Below are 13,334 nucleotides of genomic sequence, written 5' to 3' on the forward strand. Positions count from 1 at the left end.
CAAAGCACATTCACTACGGACCTCAGCTGCGTCTTGGAGAGGGTCTACTGCTTCTCCCAGACTGGAATCCAAGCGGCAGCCACGACATGAGATCAAGGCTGTCTAAACCAAGAGTGGAAAAGGAAGGGAGGTGGGAGATACCTACTGCGATGGGACAGTCTCAAGGCGATACAAACGTTTACAGGGGAGTCCCACAGAGGGACCAGTGCTCCAAAAAGCTGGCAAGGCAGGGAAGGAGCCACTGCAGGCAGGCCCTTGGTGGGAAAGGCAGCATTCACGACACTGTCCTGTGGACAACCACGTCCTGGTATCTATCCCCGGTGAAGATGTGCAATAGCCAAGAGACCAGCACTGGCCGTTCCTACTAACTTGAAGAGCGAGCATGAGATGTGTTTGTGCCCAAACCCAACCCCACAAACTGCTGAGCAGCTGGTCCAGCATCCAGTTGCTCACTTATGCTCCTCCTTCCCCCATGGCTGCGAGAGTTGCCAAAAGAGGAGGAAACACAAAAGTATTGAAAAACAAATGTATTAAAAATGCACACAGTAAGAAAACTGCATGTGAGCACTGAGCCCACCCTGTCCTCCCTGAACACATCCAGCTCAGAGCTCCTCCACTGCTACTCCCAAAACCAGCACCATGTGCACTTCAACCTCATCATTCAGTTTAGGTGCCAGAACTTCGATCCAGCCATAAATTTGCATCTGCGGACAGCTGCACAGAGATAACACCTGGTAAGGCAGGGGAAGCCCCTTCCCTAAGACACTGCCCCAGCATGTACTGAAGGAGCTTTCGCTGCCCTCACGCATCACCACTAATATTAGAAATAGTTATGTTTTATTTCAGTTCTCATCTTCCTCTGCTCCCCTCCCTCCCTTGCAGAAACCAAGCACAAGGTCAACCCATGTGGGCACCTGGGGAAATGTCAAGTGTCAGGCACGCAGGCCTGGAGCTGAGAGGCTGGCTGGGTCGTGCGGAGTTGAAAGCAGTCTCAATTATCACCCAGCAGGCTGCACAGTCGCCAGAGATGGGAAAAGAGAATCCCTGAGGGTGCTTGCAATCCAAGGGGCGTGGATAAGGCAGAAAAATGCTTTTCGAATGCTCCCACTCGGTCTCTCCTGCAGATGAGCCCATAACAACTAGTGACAAACAAACAGCAAACATGCCATCTACGTGGCCAGCGATTCTCTCCCTGTTGTGCTTAGCTACAAGGCAAAACAGCGAATGAAGTTACTAAACAGACATGGCTGGGCATTTAACTACTTAACTCTGTTCTATTTACAAGATCTTCAGCAGCTCAGCACTCCCTTAATCCATAAGGCACAAAGCAAACAAGAGAACGTGCAGCTTAGTCCGCCTGGATCGTGATCTCTGTATTGTTCCTGGGAGAGCTGCAAGATGGGAGGTTTCGTCTCACAGGAGCATGTGGCGAACTCTGCTTCCAGCCTCAGAACTGCTGGACAATCAGCTTCCGCTTCACATCCCGGCTGAACCTGTTCATCTTGAACACTTCGCTGTCGTAGAAGGCAGAGAGGTTGTGGATGTTGATCTGCCGAGCCTGGGACGAGGAGAGAGGGGAGAGATAAATGTTTATTAAGAAAAAAATAAAAAAAAAGTACGAACCATGTGGTTTTCCATAGCAAAGCCTGCATAGAATTTGACAGTCAGCAATCTCTGCTCTGCTTAGCAGGAACCAGAACTGCAGCAGCAGGGGAGACTGCAGGTCAGGAGGAAAGGAGCATCGCAGAGCTGAGCTGAGCAGAGAGAGGATGCTGGCTCAGCATCTGCCTGCTCTCAGCTTGTCCTTTACTTTTCCACTAGAGCTAGAATGTAACTACTATCCAAAAGCCCCTAATAGCTCACCCGGTGGGAGAAAGTTTTGCAGGAGACCTCTGGCTGGGGGTGGTCACACCAGCAGCACCAAGCTGGTGGCTCTGGAAGTAGTTACTCTGCACACTTGAGGCAAGGAGCAGAAAAGCAGCAACCCAGGAATCAAATACTGCTCTAGTGCCAAGCAAGGTCAATACTTTGCACAGGCAGAGCCAGGAGCACAGTCCCTGGACCACGATGAGGATGCATTAAGGAGGAGGAGGGTGAGCCTCATGAGGGATTGGGAAAGTTCGTACGAACAGAGATTTTTCTGCACATTCCTTCAAACGAAGGTCCCAGGGAACTTTTGTCCTCATTCACCTGCAAAGCACCAGCCGTACTGCAAGACTGACCATTCCAAACTCAAAGCTTTACGGGGGTGCATGAGAACTGAGGTGGAAGAATTTGGCGCTCCCAAAGAAGAGAGAAGCAGATACAGATGAGACGGCCCTAATTCTGGGTCAAATTAACACCATCTTTTTCCTGTTACCATAATTCAGGAAGGGAAGTTACAAGTCTGAGAACACCTCTGGTTCTGAGGCTGCAGAGAGCGCAGGAACCAACCCCAGAGAAGGCTTGTTATGGTAAGCCCATACCTTATCCACCAGGTCCTTCTCTGGGACTTCTATGGTGTCTTGCTGGGCCCCATAGCGGTTTCTCTGGTACATCACCTGCTCTGCAACCAGCTGCTTAAGGATGAACAGCAGCAGCTCGTTGTTGTCTCGCTTGAATGAAAGGTAGCGGGAGAACGTCTGGGAGGGAGGACAAGAACAGCCAAGAGGGTCAGGAACCAAATGACACACTGCAGGTCTCCCGTGCCCAACACCAGCCAACCCCCTCCTCCCACAGAGCACAAGGGGAACCAAGTGACACCACTGTCACCTGCACCCTTAGAGTCTCTTAAGGGACTTCAGCCCTGCCAAGCTGACACCTGCACACGCAGTTAAAACGCAGCCCTGTGACAGCCATGATGCTCCCCTACCAGCTGCTCTCACACCCATTAAAAGTCTCCGGAGAGGCCCTGGACCTCTTGGGGGCTGGCAGTGCACTGCTGGAGAGGGGTGCTGCCCGTGGGGGATGCAGCCGTGGGAGAGCTGGCTCTGGGGAAGGCGTAGAGCAGCTTCCCTTAACCCAGGCTGTCCTGTGCCTCCCCAGCAGACACTCACACTTGGCTGGCTGTTTGCAGCCAAAGAGAGAGGCCACGAGCCGTCCAGACTGAGGGCAGACACTCGGAGTGGACAAATGCCAGGTTGTGGCCAGCCAAGAGGCGTTTGGAGCCAGCCCCTGCCACTCAGAGAAAAGGGCAGACTGTGCACTTGAGTGCTGCCCTGTGGTTAACTGTCCCCTGAGCAGCCCTAGAAAAAGAAAACAAAACCGCGAAGAAGCTAACTGCCTGCTTGGGCTCGATCACCTGGCAGCAGCAGCAGTCGGAGCCCTGGGCCAAAACAGCAAGGAAGGCATCAAAAAAGGGGAGAGACGCAGCCAGTGCTTTCAATACAGAGGCTCAGGGCACGCTCCCTTCTCAGCCCCAACAAAAACATTGTCCAACCACAGAGGAACGAAGGACAGTCCCGTAGCAGTGCCTCAGACTCACAGTACTTCATTTACACGGACTCAGCTATGGCGCTGCAGGACAGAGCCCCACAGGGCATGGAAGAGTATCTGCCCACGGCCAGGGCAGTGCAAGGAGGCTGCAGTCGAAGCCACAGCATGTGGGGCGCAGCTACAGCCCTTGGCTCGGCCGGTGCCCACCTTGCGCATGCTCCGCATGACGCTGAACTTCTGCGTGTCGATGAAGCTCTCCAGCATCACCCGGATGGCCATGTTGACGTCATCTTCCACCACATAGTCCCGAAGGTGCATGCGGGCGTGAGCCTCGGCCATCCGGATCATGGACTCAATGTGACGCACTGTGATGGGGATGCTGCCGGTTGCCTAAGAGGGGAGAGGAGCAGGCAGTTTGTTACTGAAAGATAAAAGACATGGGGCAAGACAGGCGGCTTCTGGCCCAGGACCTACTTCACTCCATAGGGAGTTGCTCCTGGACCTGTGAGGACTCTCAGGCTAAGGAGGCTCTGCCATCTGCTGGCACGTTGTGCTGAGCGGCACAGGCTCCCCTGTTCAACATTTTAATTCAGCAGGGTGCAAGGGGATGCTACGTGGGGTCCCTCTTTGCCATCATTTAGTGCCTTTGCATGAACAGCCATCCCATTTCCCCCAGCAATTTTTAGGAGTTTAAGAAACAAAAAGCCAATTAAAAAAGAAAAGATATAGTTTTCCCAAGCTCCAAAAATCTCCCTCTGACCTCAACAAGTTCCTCTTCCCCTTGGAGAGCAAGAAATGAGCCCGAGAGATCCCATGGACAAAAGAGAAGGGTGTTTCTACACAGAACGGCTCCCTCCCAGGAGCATATGGGTGTGAGTGAATGCAAACGTCTCCTGTGGGCCTGCCAGACTGGGTGACAATAAGAGGACTTTGCCATGACAGGTACACGTGTCCAGTCCATCAGTCCGCAGATCACCAACAGGCAAAACTCCGCATTTAGATGAAGGATCATCTGTTCAGCAGACACTGCAGGATCTGCCTGTCTCGCAAAACAGTGGCACAGACTTTTGTGACGGGAATGGCAAGAACGTGTCAACATATGCTGGAGCCGTCTCAGGCTGATTTGCAGTCTGGATATATCCTTCTTCCCCCTTCTCCTCAGTATTCTCACCATAGACTCTTTCCTGAGGTCACTGTACATCCGGGCCACCTTGTCCTGGTCCATCTGGTTGAGTTTGGGGTGGACTTTTTCTTTGGCATAGATGATGTATTTCCTCAGGATCTCCTGGGGAATGGGTTCAACCCCATATGTGTTGGGAAGAATGACCTCATTGGCATCCCCATTCACTGCCTCCTTGCTACCTGGGTGGTGCTTGACATGGCTGCCAACAACGAACCGGGCGAGCATTTCATCCTACAACAAAGCAGTGGAAAGGACACTGAAGAGACTCACTGGATAGCAAAACCCAGTGGGCAACTGCAGCTGAGCATCTCGACAGCAGCATCGTAAGCCCAGAACAACCCAAGATTCATAGCACAGCTTGTACCTGCACAGGGTCCACCGTGTCTCTCACCACGCACAGAATATCAAATCGAGAGATGATGGGCTCTGTCAGGTCTACGTTCTCCGAGAAAGTTAACGATGGGTCATATCGCCCACCTAGATCATAGAGACAAACCTCCAAGTCAAACACAAGCTCCAGTGCTGAAGCTCTGAAGCAAGCATAGACCTCCTGCACAGAGAGACTTTACTGCTCGCTTGGTGTGGAGAAACCAGGGAGAAGGAGGGGACGCTGTGCCACAGTTCTCATGACAGCAGGACTCCTGCTGGAGGCCTGAGATGGTCCTGGGGTCTCTCAGCACTTACCTATGGGATTAGCAGCAGCAATTACGGTGCAGCGGGCTTGCAAGGATGTGACAATGCCAGCTTTGGAGATGGAAATGCTTTGCTGCTCCATGGCTTCGTGGATGCTGGTCCTGTCTTGATCATTCATCTACGAGAAAGCAAGAATGACTTAAACTGAATCTATGTCTATACCCATCGTCCAACACACCAAGGGGAATCAGCTCCTGAAGCTCTGAAAGAATAGCAAACTGCACTACGGACCGGTAAGGGCCTAAGCAAACTGCAGAAGTCTCCGCTGGGAGGTGGCACCATGAGTTATAGTGTCTCATCACAGAGGTTACAGCTGGTCCCTCCACAGCTAATCCTTCCCACAGAGATGAAGGTAGGCCTCACCTTGTCAAATTCATCGATCAGGCAGACACCTCTGTCAGCCAGCACCAGGGCTCCTGCCTCCAAAGTCCACTCCTTGCTGACCGGGTGCCTCTGGACATAGGCTGTGAGACCTACAGCAGAAGCACCCTGGCCGGTAGTGAAGATTGCTCTGCTAGACGTCTTCTCTATGTATTTAAGAAACTGTGATTTTGCAGTACCAGGGTCTCCGCACAGAAGCACGTTGATGTCACCACGGACTTTGTGTTTGCCACCTACAATAGTTATGGGAGAGACACGTTGGCAGCTGAGTGCACGGCTTGATAGCTACCCTGCCCTGAACACCACAAAGCTGAAGGGAAGGCAAAGAGTAGGCAGGGAAACCACTTTACAGGGAAGTTGAGGGAAAAAGAAAGTCAGCTTTGGAGGTGGTCACGTGCAAAACAGCGTTTCTAACCTTGCAGAACACATCCTTCTAAAAAGGAGATGATAACAAATCAGGACACCAAAAGGTCAAACCTCTGAAGCGGCATCAAACATGACCTCCTAGAGGAGGAGGGATAAAAACTTGCCCAGGTTTGCAGCAGGAGCCGTTTTCAGTCTTAGCGTTTCTACTGTCACACCAAGAGTTTTCAGAATGATAAAAGCAGCCACTTCCATGACAGATATCCCACAGTCTGTTACCTCGTCTGTCACCAAGCCACACAGACAACTCTAACCACCCTCATTGCAACAGCGCAGACAAACCCAGATCCACTTGCTTTCGCTGAGTGAAGCGCCAAGTGACATGAGTGACACCCACCTGGGTTTTTGGGCTCTCCACCGAAAAGAGCTAAAGCCAAGCCCCTCTTGATATCTTCATGCCCGTAAATAGATGGGGCAATGCTGGCGAAAATCTGAAAGGAAAACCAGAGGAGTTGTCCAGGGAATACCATTTCCCGGTCCAGGCAGAATCTGGCATGACAATCAGCAAGGGGCTGTATCTATGGTTAACCTTACAATACTGCTGTCACCGAAGAGTCTTTTATTATCCATGCCGAAGGGGCTTTTTCAAAGGTAATTACCCACCCAGAATCCCCTAAAGGTGCTTCACAAAAACGGCACTGCTGGGGCATGGCAGATTGTGTAGTCTGGTGCTGGAAGCTGCTGTTGCTGCCTCCACGCTCCCGCTGTACAGAAAGCACACCACAGTGGCCGTTATCAGCTGTTGCAAAGCCGAAGACCTTGATTTGAGACTTACTCACTGCACGCGATAGTAGCTGGATGGGCCATGCCGCACATGAATCGTCATCATGGTCAAACGTTATGAACAACCGGCTTATTTCCTCAAGGGTATTCTGATAACAGCCTGATGCTGCAGACTAGTGATGTTAAAACAGTCCTGGCTCAACTGTAGCTGCTCCACCCACTGGGAACAGCAATCAATATAAAAAAAGTATGACCAAGGCAACAGCGTCAAGTCCCCCTATTACAGAGTTTAAACTTGATCCAAGTGAGACCGAACACGCACCAATCTGGGAGCTTTGTTCTTCCAAGTATTGGATTCAGGTCTTAGCATGCAGAGAGAAGCAAAGCGAAGATCTCTACCACAGCTTAAGCTAAGTAATAACATCCCCTTACAGGGATTGGAGACACAAGCATTGGGCCCTCAGAACAACTTCCCTCACTTTGCTTTCAAGATACAGGGAGAGAAGACAACGATCAGATCTAAGCAGTGTCTGAGTGTCTCTCGCTGTCTCTCTTCCAGCCCTATTGTGATGTAGAAGACTCAGACAAGGAAGGGGAGAAACAGAAAATCTGACCCACTAGAGTACAAGGAAAGTTTCTTATTTTCTTCCCTGCTGTAACTCACTCTCATCAACAGCTGTCCGAGAGCTACACAAGACCATTCAGAAGGAACCGGCATTTTTAAAAGTTTCTTTAACCGCCGTTCAGCCAGCTGACACTTTTCATCACTTTCTGATCCAGCTGTCAGGTGGCAGCAAGCTACCAACAGGAAAAGAAGGGGTGTCTGAGGGTGACCCACCTTCTCCCCAATTTGCTCATCCTTGGACAGACCCACAACCACTTTCACATCTTCATCGGTCAGTTCTCCAACAGCCAGCTTGTTGTCCTTCTTGGCAATGTGGTTGGCCAGGATCACAGTCGCGAACACTGGGAACCCATTGGCAGTGTTCAAGGAGCCATCATAGTTGTTGTGGTAGATCCCTGTTAGCTCCTGAGAACCAGGAGATGGTGTGTCAGTGCCCGCACAGTACAAAGCAGCCCCCTCTCCATTTTAAGATGCCAGTCTCAAAAGTAGCTGCCCAAATGCATCTGAGGACACTCCCTCCCCACAGGTATTCCCACGATGTCAGAGTTTAAAAACGCTCTGTGCTCACCCCATACTTGAGTTCAACAATGTACTCACAATCTCATCCCCTGGCTTGCAGCTGTCGACCAGATCGGCGAGGAGAATGGCATCCTTGGAGCGGGGCAGCCTGCCGGCAGCAACCTTCCCAGGGCTCTCCTGGATTTTGATGCGTTGATAGTTCTGATAGACTGTCTGCAGAACAGAATAAAAGTTACCCAGCAAGTCTGGCAGACATCAGCACGGCCAATGCTTTCCAAAGACACCTCACCCGAGAAGCTTCATTCAAAGATTTTACTATACTTTGGTTAGAAAACTATGGGCATGGGAGGATAAAGGTTGTGAGGAGCAATTCCAGAGTGCGATAGACAACAATGGGACAGGAAAGCATTCTGCCACATCTCACCACTGTGTTTCAGCCACCACAGTGTTTACCCACCCAAATACTGGGCCAGTTCGTAGAAGGAGGATGTGCCACTTGTGACGGTTAAAGATAACAAAGCAAAGAATGAAAGCGAGAAGCTCCACATCTAAGATTTTGCTGCTGTCCTCTAGTTTCCTTAGCTGGCAGATCACAAAATACTGACCTAACTTGGGAAGGCGGAGAGCCGGACAGTCCATCTGCACGTCTACGGTACGGATAGGTAACCGTACCACAGAGATGACTGTGGCAAAAGATTAATCCCAAACACTTACAGTGAGTAGTAAACGACTTTTGGCTTCTAAACTGGGCAGATTCAGATCAAGAGCTCAAATGGACAAGATCTATCTTCACAGACCCCTAGACATAGCAGTAGAGCCCTCTCCCAGTACCACGCCAGTTCAAAGGGTGGGAGCCAAGGCAGGGCCGGGAGGAACGGGCCATGCAGCAGCCTGGGCAGGACGCGCAGACAGCCCCATCCAGGCAAGCACATCTCTCACCTCTTCCATGTTGATTTCAAAGGGGCCAAGGGACTGACACTCTGGACAGGAACCAGGTTTCACCTCCTGGTTCTGGGACTGAAAAAAGGGTCCCAGGATGAAGCTGCACTTGCTGCAGTTGTATTTGACCATGCTGAGCTGAGGCAGGACCCCTGTGCAACTTGTCACCACTCCGCTGGTCCGGATTAACTGATTCAAGTGCAGTTGCCTGAGGAAAGACAAGAGAGATGGTGGATGCCTGCAGGGCACAGAAGGCACAACACGCTACAGAAATACTCTTGCTACAAGGCACAACTCCCAAGGGCCTAGTAAGAAACAGTGATCAGTATGAGTTTTCTCAGAGGATTTGTTTTACCTTTAGGGACGTTGGAAGTTCGTGTTAATTTGACTTTTTTTTTCCTGTAATAAGCTCAGTCATCCCGTTCGACTTATCCAGAGCGTTAGCTTGCAGACTAGTTCTGCTGAGCACCCCAAAGCCCGCTGCAGGCCCCACAGCCACTGCTGGCAATTCTGCTACTTACCTGAGCGACCGCAACTCTTCCACCAAAGGGAGGTGAGAGATACGGACGTGGATCTCCTGTGCAATACGATCATATTTGGGGTACATGGCCAACACCACTTCCTTGGCTGCTTCATCGAAGATCTTCAGCATTTCTGCTGGTGCCTCAGGCAGAAAGTAGGCAAGGACATGTTCCTGGGCTGCCAGGTCCTCGTAGTTCACCACCAGACTCTCTCTGTTCTCTTAAGAAAAAGATGGGGTGAACTATATTTTCAACCTGCTCACTCCTCAAGGAGTCTGCAAAAGACAGCCAGAACAGACAAGCCTGTATCCTGCCTTTGCAGATGTCTGCACCTTCCCCGAAAAACGTTTAGAGGTCAACAATTTGAAAATGGGTGGAAGACTCTTCTTAATTTCTCTCTCTGACAAATTCTTTATCAGTACCAAACTTGTGATTGTTCCTTTCCAGTTCAGCACAGATACCTCCCAGGCTCTGGTCCTGAGACTCAAAGGCCTCAGCCCAACACAAAACTCTCCCACAGACCTCCAGGAAACAGACGTTAATAGGAGAAAAACTATGCTGAATGGCTGGCAAAAAACCTTCTGTGTCTTATATTCCTGGAAAGGGACAAGACAAACGCCTCTTATTTCCTAGCTGTATAACACTGACCCCGATCTACTACTCAAGCTTCTGGAGCTTCTGCCTCAATATAAAGAAGAAATTAGAACAACTGCACTTGCATAAGCTTTTCATAGATGTGACGATTTCTGCTTTTAAAATTTATCAATGACAGCATTAACAATTCCTTCTTCTGGCAGCACCCAGTCAGAACACAAGGCTGCAACACGGACATGGTTTATAAAGCCACAAGGTCTATTTGTGTCCCCTTGCTGGATAATCCAGTTTCCAGTGTGAGAAAGTAACGGGCACAGACAGCAAGCAATTGTTGTCTCGTTCAGATCGCAAGCTTGCAGACCACTGTCTGCTGCCCCGCGTATTCTTTTGCTAGCATTTCTACGATATGAATATTAATGAGTAGCAGACACCAGGGGCCTTCCAATTAGTCAGCCAGAATCAAAGAAGATAGTAGACATGTTTCCGTTATTCATTTATCTCCATCAGCATCCGAGTTCCTTAAAGTGCTGACTCAATGTCTGAGACAAACAGGGCAGGCAAAAAAAAGTCCACCCATGGACTGGATCACTGCGAACTACCATGACCCACATAAAGAGGAGAGAACCTCTAATCACCCAGCTCTACCTTTGCACATGTCGCTGATCCTCTCCTTGAAGACATTGTGCCCATGGTCATCCACGTGGGTCTTCAAGAAGTTCTTGAAGCGGTGGTAGATCTCAAGCCGGGGAGCTGCCATGGAAACCCACTCCCTCACCGAATGCCCTTTCATGTCTTCCAGATTCTCAATGCTCTCAATCATGTCTTCATCTTCCTCTTCCAAGCCGTCGGCAGCCCGTTCTGCCAGCCGCCTCTTCCGTGAAGGACGGTCTTCGTCTTCATCATCACTATCTAACGGTTGGGAGGAAAAAACATTAGAGTGGGGATTCACACTCACGCTCTTTGGGTTAGCCATGGTTGGACTGCACAGGCTGTGGAAGCGGAGAGGTCAGAGCCTGGGATATAAATCAAGAATAATCCCAGGCCCAGCCTAAATCCAGTTCCACAACGTAACCAAAGACTTTACGGGAGTGAATAAGAAGATTTGCATGGAAGAGCACATAGTCATGTCCATTAACGCACTGAGGGAGGAAGGCAAAGGCTTCCAAGTGCATCAAAGGCCCTCCCATCCGGCCCACAAAAGTTTCTGTAGGAATACCAACAAACTCCACAGCATACACCGGGTAGAATCCCAAACCCGTGATACAGGCCCAGGATCCTGCCTTTGTTTCAGCAGTGAACATATAAGCAGAAGACCACACCAAATGAGCTCTCGGAAGCCCAAATCAAAGGGATCACGTGCTGGGGAGTCCAGCCAAGCCCACAGCCAGAGACTTCACTGACAGCCCAAATAAACTGGAGCTCCGGGGACCTCCCTGCTACTCGGAGGGTGACAGTCCAGCTTCCCCACAAGGGCTGGCTTACAGTCAGCCCCACAGGGATCAGCAGCCCACTGGGTACAGCTCATCAGCACCTACCATAAAGCAGCCCCCTCCTCATGCGGCCCATGCCCTGCTCCAGCTCGCGGTCTCGCTGTCTCATTACTCGCTCTGCGGCTTCCCGCTGGCTGGCAGTCAGCTCCTCCACGTCTTCATCGTCCAAGGCCAGGCCCTCTGCTTCATAGACGTCCAGCTCAGGGATGGGGCGGTAGTCCCTAGCACACACATATAGCACCGAATCAGGCCAGGCTCCAGAAATCGTTTCTCCAGCCCTTCTCTGCCTACTGCTGGGTAGGTGTTGGGACAGTTGTTCTGCAGCAAGACTGAACGCGTTGAGCAGGAAGGCACTTCACAACAGAAGATGCCCTGCAGTGCAAAGGGCTCCAGCACCACGGGTATGAATGTCAGCATTCAAGCCTTTGTACTTTAAAGATCACCAGCTTGCCAGCAGGCCTGGCTGAGTAAATGTTAAAATGTATGCCTGCAGGATTAAGGAGCTGGGCTGGATGCACATCACACATCCAGGGAGATCCTGGTTTATCCACACTGGATCACGATGGCATTTTGCGCCAAGCTTGCAAGTTGCCCAGCTCTTCTAGGACTCAAACAACACCATGCCCCGACTGTTCTCCACTGTCCAGCCCCCTCACCCCAGCTACCAGCACAGCAGAGGGACCCCACCATGGCTGAGAGCCCCCATGTCGCTGGCATCCCATTAGCAAGACCCCATCTGCACACACGATTCCCCCCCACAGAAGCTGGCTCCCACCGCTTTCCTTACCTTTCCATCCCTTCCCCGATGAGCTCTTCTCCTTCTTCCTCCTCTTCGGGGAGCCCCTCGGTCCCCAGGAGCCCTTCGGACTCATCCTCGAAGGGGGGCAGGTCCCGGCCGGGGCTGGACGTGAAGGCATCGCCCCGGCGGGAGCTGCGCACGGGGCTGGTGGCCGCCGCCTGCGACTCGGAGGAGTCCTGCGGGGACCGGAGGGACAGGGTGAGGGCAGGGCGTCTGGGCAGCGCCGCCCCCCCCCGGCACCGGGCGGCGAGGGGAGGCAGAACTCTCTAAGGGGGGCGGCGGTCAAAAGGGGGCCACGGATCACCGAAGTGGGGGAAAATTGAAATAACTAGCCCTCCTCGCAAACGACAACGGAAACGCATGGGAGAGCGGGGGGAAACGCACCCTCCGAGCCCAGCGCAGGCGGAGCGGAGGGGAAGGGCGCCGATCTCCCCCCAAACCCGACCCGGTTCTCTCCTCCGGTGCACAGCCCGTGGGAAACTTCCCACGGCATTTCGGGCGTCCCTGGCGAGCGCACCCCCATCAACTCGCACCCCCATTAATACCCCCACCCCCATTCACCCCCTCCCCGAAATCCCCTCCGGACCACACGCGACCGTGGCCGCGGTGCCGAGCCGCCGGCGGCGCGGGTTGCGGGAGGGAGGACCCGGCGTCCGCGCCCTGACCCGCACCGCTCCGCTAGCCCGGCCTGGCCGCTCACCGCCATCGCCGCTGCTTCTTCCTGCCCAGCCGGATTCCGCGCGAAAACAGACCCACGTGGTCACGAAAAGCGCGCGAACCCGCATGAATAATGAATAGCGCCGGGGCGGGCCCCGCCCCTCCTCATGAATATGGATGAGGAGGCGGGCGGGGGGCACGGCCACTCACGGGCACGGCCAGCGGGGGCTCCTGGTGGGCAGCAGTGGCAAACTTCGGCAAATTTTGGCAAACATTTGGGCATTTCCCGCTGGGCGGGAGGAGACCCCTCCTGCCGGGAACCCAAGTCATGGGAGAGATCCCACTGCGGATTCCTGTGTCCATGTCCTCGTGT

At 52.3% G+C, this 13,334-nt stretch overlaps 1 protein-coding gene across 1 annotated transcript; it reads right to left on the minus strand.

Annotated features, from left to right (window-relative positions):
- Positions 1 to 516: 516 nt before the first annotated feature.
- On the minus strand, positions 517 to 13,062 carry MCM2 (minichromosome maintenance complex component 2). Its single transcript, XM_074602495.1, has 16 exons — positions 13,005 to 13,062; positions 12,293 to 12,480; positions 11,551 to 11,726; positions 10,661 to 10,924; positions 9,422 to 9,641; positions 8,901 to 9,108; positions 8,040 to 8,174; positions 7,656 to 7,847; positions 6,432 to 6,525; positions 5,654 to 5,904; positions 5,282 to 5,408; positions 4,962 to 5,074; positions 4,586 to 4,828; positions 3,622 to 3,804; positions 2,466 to 2,621; positions 517 to 1,558 (listed from the first exon to the last, which is right to left on the minus strand). Exons 1-16 carry the CDS (start codon positions 13,008 to 13,010, stop codon positions 1,448 to 1,450), a joined length of 2,667 nt encoding a protein of 888 aa, XP_074458596.1. The 5' UTR covers positions 13,011 to 13,062; the 3' UTR covers positions 517 to 1,447.
- Between the last annotated feature and the right edge of the window lie 272 nt (positions 13,063 to 13,334).

This window comes from Larus michahellis, chromosome 10, assembly GCF_964199755.1.
Source record: "Larus michahellis chromosome 10, bLarMic1.1, whole genome shotgun sequence".
NCBI lineage: Eukaryota > Metazoa > Chordata > Aves > Charadriiformes > Laridae > Larus > Larus michahellis.

Excerpts from the sequence above, each read along its gene's own strand:
- MCM2 (XM_074602495.1), bottom strand. Across the intron at positions 5,409-5,653 it reads TGATCGATGAATTTGACAAG|ATGAATGATCAAGACAGGAC; the intron begins GTGAGGCCTACC and ends GCTTTCTCGTAG. Across the intron at positions 1,559-2,465 it reads AGAAGGACCTGGTGGATAAG|GCTCGGCAGATCAACATCCA; the intron begins GTATGGGCTTAC and ends TCCTCGTCCCAG.